General features: G+C 35.2%; 1 protein-coding gene across 1 annotated transcript; it reads left to right on the forward strand.

Annotated features, from left to right (window-relative positions):
• The first annotated feature begins 1,529 nt into the window (after positions 1-1,529).
• LOC125822495 (probable dolichyl pyrophosphate Man9GlcNAc2 alpha-1,3-glucosyltransferase) lies at positions 1,530-7,303 on the forward strand. The gene is made up of 6 exons (XM_049501896.1): positions 1,530-2,098; positions 2,201-2,384; positions 2,485-2,592; positions 3,974-4,135; positions 6,489-6,741; positions 6,852-7,303. Exons 1-6 carry the CDS (start codon positions 1,698-1,700, stop codon positions 7,289-7,291), a joined length of 1,548 nt encoding a protein of 515 aa, XP_049357853.1. The 5' UTR covers positions 1,530-1,697; the 3' UTR covers positions 7,292-7,303.
• Positions 7,304-7,778: the final 475 nt, after the last annotated feature.

A 7,778-nucleotide genomic window follows, 5' to 3' on the forward strand; every position in this document is an offset into this window, starting at 1 on the left:
TTTTGATTTGTTTTTGAACAATCCTAATACGGACGCCCTTTTATGTCCAAGCAATGTCAACTCTTACTTTGAAAGTCAATTAAACACTCGGTCAACAATTACTTTATTACAAAATCTAGTGCAAAGATTGTTTGGTTGGTGGAGATTTAATCGACATATAAAATATAATATTAATTAAAATATTTAATGATTAATTTTATTTTATTTTTCTCAAATAATATGTGAAAATTTATATTATATTATTTTGTGAGATATAAAATATAAAGCAAAACTAATAATACATAAATTAAAGTATAAATTATAGGAACCACATATTATAAGTACTAAATAACATCTTATCCCTTCTAATTTTTTATTTACCAAAAATCCCTTAAAAATGATGTTTGCGGGATACATAGCGTTGTGCACGGGGATACATTAGATTTGATACATTCCACATAGCGGGATACATAGCGTTGTGCACGGGATACATTAGGTTTGATACATTTCACTTAGCGGGATACATAGCGTTGTGCACGTTATACATAGTGTTTGATACATTCCACATAGCGGGATACATAGCGTTGTGCACGGGATACATGCGGGATACATAGGTAAATAAGGGATTTTTGAAAATTTTGAAATAAGTAGGGATAAATGAATATTAAGGTAAGTAAATGAGTGTAGTTAAGTTTGTCCTAAATTAAAACCATTAAGATGAAAAAACTTAATAATGCATATACTAATTTATACAAACTTAACTTTTACATAGTATTTTATTTTAAAAGATTAATTTTGCAGTTTATTAAACTAAACTTCTAATAAAATATTATAGGGAAAATTATATATAATAGCAAACTATTAATTCAAATTAAATGCTATAAATATACTTTGATTTAATTGTACCCTATAGCAAACTATTGTTATTTCATCACTCTCCCTGGTGGAATCTCGCTTGCCACTCTCGTTTGGTGGCAGTCTCGCTCGCCTCTCTCGCTTTTATACAAACACAAATGTATAAAATGCGTTTGTCTTTGTATAAAGCGAGAGAAAATTGTATATATACGTATATTTTCGTTCCCCTCTCCCAGATCTCGCTCGCCACTCTCTCAAATCTCGCTCGCCACCCTCTCCTCTCTTGCTTATACAAACAGAAACGAAATGTATAAATTGCGCTTTTGTTTGTATAAAGCGAGAGAAAATTGTATATACACATGTAAATACATATATCTTCGTCCTATACACTTATAATTATACAAAACAAATATTTATCTATCCAGTTTTCTTTTGCCTTTCTCTCTTTCTCGTTTTATACATATACAGATTATACAATTGATCTTTTGTATACAACTGCTTTCTTTTGTATACGTATAGCTAATTATACAACTGCTTTCTTTGTATATATATAACGAATTATACAATTGTTTTTTATATATATGTATAGCGAATTATACATATATATGTTTGCTATGGAGCGCAATTATGCAAACTTTGATATAACATACAAATATGAATTTTGTGTTTGCTATATGTGAAAGTTGCTCAATATTATAATTCGAGCATGACATGTCTTTAAGCCCACAATTCAATTATAGGAGCAGCCCGAATTCCTTTGCGGGTTGAATTGGATTCTTCCCCCCGCCGTGAACTGATTACGACCCCGCGTCCACCGGAATTGAGTTCCCCTTTTTGTCTCCGGTGAAATTTCTGTGACTGAAATGGAGAAGAAGACGAAGAAGGCAACGAAGCCATCGCGCAACGATTCAGAATCTACCATCTGGTCATTTCTGACTCAAAAGGGCACTACAGCTTCCTTCATTTGCATCACTCTCTTTGCTATTTTGGTGCGAATTGCAGTATCAATCCACCCCTATTCAGGCGCCGGAACTCCGCCTAAGTATGGAGATTACGAGGCTCAGCGGCATTGGATGGAGATCACTCTTAATCTCCCTGTTAGAGAATGGTACCGAAATAACACTGTCAATAATTTGAAATACTGGGGTCTAGATTACCCTCCTCTTACAGCGTATCAGAGCTATATTCATGGCCTTTTCCTCAGATATTTTGATCCACAGTCAGTTGAACTCTACACTTCTCGCGGCTACGAGTCTTATATTGGGTATGCTGTGGCAGATCAATTTCAAAGTTTTGATATTTTGGGAGTATCTACTGGAAGATGAGATGATAAACGAATTTGATCTGTGTTGGTTGTTTGATGCAGAAAATTGTTGATGCGGTGGACAGTGTTATTGTCCGATGTCCTAATATTTTTTCCTGCTGTTATTTATTTTATAATTGTATATTACTCCGGTATTCATGAGGGGTCAAAAAGTGGTAGGCTGTGGCACTTTGCCATGATTTTGTTGAATCCATGTCTCATCTTGATTGATCATGGTCATTTTCAGGTACTATATCTCTCATGGTCTGGGATTTGCCAGTTGGATTTGAAGTGTTTTTTCATATGTTTGAATGCTTTGATCTTTGATTCAATTTATTTGTTGACAGTACAATTGTATTAGCTTGGGGTTTACTGTTGCTGCGGTTTCTGCAATCCTATCTGATAGAGACATTGTTGGTTCAATCTTGTTCTCTCTTGCTCTTAACCATAAACAGGTACCATTCTTTCTATACGTATGTATATCCCAATTGAAAGAAGCAAATTTGAACATGTAATTTGTACATATCTTGGATATACAAATACCAAATTGTGAACGTGCAAGTTAACTTTTCATTTCTTGGTGGAAAAACTAAGATATACAATAATATTAATTTCACAAACCTAGTATCTCGTGGCAATCGGTTAGCTAATTTGTATGTATTCCTAATGCCCTAAGAAAAATTGAAGCCAATTTCAAGAGATGAAAAGGATATAATTTCTAAAGAGAGGAAGTAGAGTCATCCTACATAAAGAAATAGTCAATGACCAAAGTAGCTTACAGAAAGGGAAAGAAAGTTCAAAGATCTAAGGTTCTAATGGGTCTACTAGCCATGTATGCGAGAGTGTAGTAGATGTGTTGGACTAAGTGATAAATATTAAGCCTTTAGTGTGCTATGAGCTATCCCATGTATATTCTACTGCACACATGAGAAAGTTTATGAGGTAACTTCTTGTTGAACTAATGTAGGACATATGGCTGTGTTCCGAAGCTCTTGAATCAAGGTCAGTAGGAACAAGTATATTTCTCTTTGGGTAAAAGATCATAACTTTGTTCAGGCGCCAAATAGTTGACAGTGAATTCTTTTTTGATAAAGAAGTTCATAATAAAATCATTTCTTTTTGAAATCTTGAATGGCTCTCAAGTTTGCTGAAAGCCTGAAACAAGGATCAAATAAGTTTTTACTAGAAACTGATGATCCACTCAAGTTTGCTGAAACAAGGATCAAATAAGTTTCAACTAAATATTGATGATCCACTCCTATGTGGTAAAGCATGCAAGTCATAAGAGGTGCTTAAATCACCTAAACTTGTCCAATATCGTCAAATGAAATGAGGGGAAGGTAGCATCATATATTTTATATGACACTCTTTTCATTTTTAGTTCATTCCAAAAAGATTGATACCTTTTTTTAATTGAAAATGTCTAGTTCTAATATTTCCATTTTACCTTTTATGACACTTTCTTATAGGAATGACATAGCATATTTTAGACTAGTAGATTCTTGGGGTATTGTTGGTAACTTGGTACGTTGTGCATATTTGGCTTATTTTTAGGTCTTTCTTTTTTAAACTCTGCGCCTAGTCAAATATTATCATATAAAATCAAATGAGGGGAACAATGATTACCTAATGTTTAGCTATGTGATCTTAAGTTGATACTGAAGTTATGATATCTTACTTGAGTAACTTGATGTGATGATAAACTTATGCCAAAAGTTTGTAATTGTGCTTGACTATCTTCTAGATTTACTAGGAGTTACTCTTTAAAGTTATTGGTGTTTGGTCCCTTGCTCCATTGTATTATTAAGTATTGCTTACAGATCTTGATTTATGCAGATGAGTGCCTATTTTGCACCTGCATTTTTTGGCTATCTCTTTGGCAAGTGCTTAAGGCGCCATAATCCTTTTCTTGAGGTCTTGAAATTGGGCTTGGCGGTGTTAGGAACGTTCACTGTTCTTTGGTGGCCATATCTTTATTCTTTGGAAGCACCTTTCGAGGTAAAAGAATGGTGCCTTAAATTGCAAGTACATTGAATCATGATTTACCTGCTTTAGGTTACTGGTAGTGGTTCCATTGTTTTGAAGATGATAACCAATATCCTAAAATCTCCTCAGCTAATAATCGGAGGAGTTACCATTGTTATATTTGTTTTGCGTAATACAGTTTCAGAACTCATGCTAAGGCTTGCCTTGGGGAAGGGCGAGTTGAAATTGCTTGAGGTAAATTAAACTACATTGGGCTATTTTTGTTTGTTCAAATACCTAAGCAAGTAGGATACCTTTTGAGCCTCAATTTTGCTAAAAGATATAAGAAAAACAGATGATATACTTATGTTAAAATCTTTCTGAGAAATAAGCAAAATGGGAAAGGAATAGAGAGAACACGTGATTTCTAATGTCTTACGACATCTTTTTATAGGCACAGTGTACAATGTATATAGCTATATTTACGACGTTGGATATTAACATTACATGACATTAAGTATGATTATATTACGTGTGACTATCTAGTAATTGTACCATAAACATTTGCTTTATGTTAAAAATGGGAGTGCAAAAGAAAGTCAAATGCCAATATTAGTTTCTAGGTTTGTTTGAAAATGGATCTTTTCTTTCTAAGATTGATAATTTTGTCACCATTTAATTGATTTCTATTAGAAAAGAACAATTTCATATCAAAGGTTATTTAATCTAACAAATATTTTTTGCCCCCCATGGTTTTGGTCTAGTGGTGAGAGCGCAACAAGTGATGTGTGGATTAGGCACACGTCACGGCTTCAAACTCCGACACAAACAAAAGTTTGATATAAGTGGAGAAGGGTAGAGGATCGGGGCCATTATGCATCGAGTTTTGAATCGTGCACCATGTGCCCTCTGGGATTTCTCAGTTATAATAGAAACAAAATTTTAACAAAGACTTTTTTAGCAAAGATGAACATTCCCTCATTCCTAACCTTTTCAGTATTTTTTTCTTATTCAAATAGTATGTCATCGTACTAAATGTATACAATTTTATAACTTATGGTTGTCACGCCTCTTTTCTTAGGGTTTCTATCCTGCCAGATAGAGGTAAAATGTCGATATGTCATACCTTTGCCTTTAAAAGAAGGATTCTACCTTATTTTCTTGATATTGCATATTGCATCTGTAATTCTTGTCAGTTTAGGGTATTTCCTATTGATTACATTAGAATTTCTTAACAAACATACTTAAGATGTTAGTTTCTCACAGTGGCGTTAGAGTGGCAATTGCGGATGTTACCACACTGCCCAGAAGGGTTGGGATGAGAATGGCCTATGCAGGGAGGGGTAATTTCATGGTGGAATTTTCATATAAATAAGAACAATTGATTTCTAGTCATGTCTAGTAAATGAATCAGGAAGAATGAGTTAGTAATGTAAGGTAAGCATACTTGAAAACATGTGTTCTCATTTACTTACTAGTTCTATAGAAGAATGAGAATGACTGCAAGAGCATATAGGGGGGCTTTCTTATATTAGATATATGAGCAACACCCTATTAGTAGTAAGGTGCAGGAGGAAAATTCCAATAAGAAGTCAGCTTTATGCATGGATGATGGGAGATGATCATATTCTGGGGCTACTGATTTGAGGTTTTACTCGTCTATGGAATGAGAAATCCTGTTGATTGTTTCTTCTTTCTTTGTTTTGGATTTCTCATGAAAGTTCACCTAGTTAGTGAGTTTCTCTGTGTGTGGGTGTATTTCTTGAGGTCCTCCAGGAGGATTTGGTGGATAACACATCGAAAGAGTAAAGAACTAAAAGTGTAAATTCAAACTGTGATTACTAAGAGCAAGCAATGCTTCTGTTGTAACTCGGTAGTTATCCCATTCCACATCCTCTCGACCCACTTAGGTGTTAGCCTGTTAGGTCATATCAATCAAATGCATAGAAGTCTCAAAGGTCAAGCGAATGTACCATGATATGGTTTTCTACTTAACCAGCCAACAGATAGGGTTTTCATGATTTTCACCCTACTTTATTGATTGCTAGGTGGCTTCCTTTGGCTATCCAATTTTTACTATGACCATTAAATAATTAAACATCAGGAATTTTGAGCTATACCTTTTAGTTTTCAAAATGTAGTTTGGGAGATTGTTAAAGTGCTTATACACCCTCGTAATCACAATGGCACGAATATTGTAACCTGATTTTATTTTTCAGATGTGTCAGAAACCCTTTACCTTAGCCCACCCCTTTTGCATTTGTTTTCTTTTCTAAATGGAAACAGACGACCTGATTGGGGATTGAGTCTTGTCCATCCTGTTTGCAAATATTTCCATCACAATATGTGAGATTATGGACTCAGTTTCTTTTGATGCTTGATACAGGTTCTTTCCCGCCTAGCTCCTTTTGAGAGGGGCATATATGAGGATTATGTGGCTAACTTCTGGTGTACCACTTCAGTCATTGTGAAGTGGAAGAGGTTGTTCAGTACTCAAGCACTAAGGATTCTAAGTCTTGTTTCAACTGTTTCCACGTGTCTGCCCTCAATGCTGCTGCTAATATTGGCACCGAGCAGAAGAAACTTCCTGTTTGGACTGCTCAGCAGTGCTTTATCATTCTACTTCTTCTCATTTCAAGGTACAAAATACCGATTTGATTCCCTTATCTGGCCATGCACCTCTACTTATGTGATTGTGCTTCTCTCATCTCAGTATAACTCTAATTGATGCTTTTGTGCTGAATTACAGTTCATGAGAAATCTATTCTGCTGCCTCTTCTTCCAGCAAGCTTCTTGGCGATTGATGAGCCTCTTATTTTTCGCTGGCTAACATATTTTGCCCTGCTCTCTATGTTCCCTCTTCTAAGGCGTGATGAATTGATTCTTCCATACGTTGCTTTATATGGTATCTTTGTCCTCCTGTACAATGCACCTGTTCAAAGAGAAGACTCAAGGCAGACTCACTCTCCTTTTACAACTTTAAAATATTTTGTCATCACCTGCTCTCTTCTTCTGCATATTGTTTACTTCATGATAACTCCACCAAGAAGGTACCCCTTCCTCTTTGAGGCAGTAATGATGCTCCTCTGCTTCTCTCAGTTCTTTTTTATTTTTATGTACACAAACATGAAACAATGGGAGCTCTTGAAGCTTTCCAGTCAAACAGTCAGAGAAAAGAAAAATATTTAGTAGTTTTGGTGATTTCTTGCCAGAAAATTTGTAAACGAATTTTTTTAGTTTCATTTCCAAATAGGAAAGATGCTTATACTTTCAAGTGCCTGGAACACTTCTGATTTAACTTGTATGGCTGAGCTTAGCAGAACTGTTAGGAGACGACTCTCCTATTTTAGCCCATTTCGTGTGGATTTTGATTGGCCTAATCTCATTTTTCGTTGTTTTCTGCGTTACCTTTATTTCTTTGACCCCTACCCCTGTTCAGCTGCTCTCTCTGATTGCGCCACGTTTGTGTGGGTTTGCATGTTATCTACATATCATAAGAGGGATGGATATCCAATACATAGTTCTCTTGTGTGTGACGTGGTTAACCATGTTTTGTACATTATTCTTTTATATCTAAAATGAATGCTTGGTGATGAATGTTCTACACCCAAGGAGATCAGACACTCGGTAGTAGAAAGAAATTAGTAAATCAATACCCCTTAACTGAGTTAAGCGT

Source organism: Solanum verrucosum, unplaced genomic scaffold (assembly GCF_900185275.1).
Source record: "Solanum verrucosum unplaced genomic scaffold, falcon-dt-bn FXZP01000103.1, whole genome shotgun sequence".
Classification (NCBI taxonomy): Eukaryota; Viridiplantae; Streptophyta; class Magnoliopsida; order Solanales; family Solanaceae; genus Solanum; species Solanum verrucosum.

Coding starts and splice junctions, on each gene's coding strand:
- LOC125822495 (XM_049501896.1), top strand. CDS start 1,698: ATGGAGAAGAAGACGAAGAAGGCAACGAAGCCATCGCGCAACGATTCA. Junction 2,099..2,200: donor GGCTACGAGTCTTATATTGG/GTATGCTGTGGC, acceptor TGTTTGATGCAG/AAAATTGTTGATGCGGTGGA. Junction 2,385..2,484: donor TTGATCATGGTCATTTTCAG/GTACTATATCTC, acceptor ATTTGTTGACAG/TACAATTGTATTAGCTTGGG.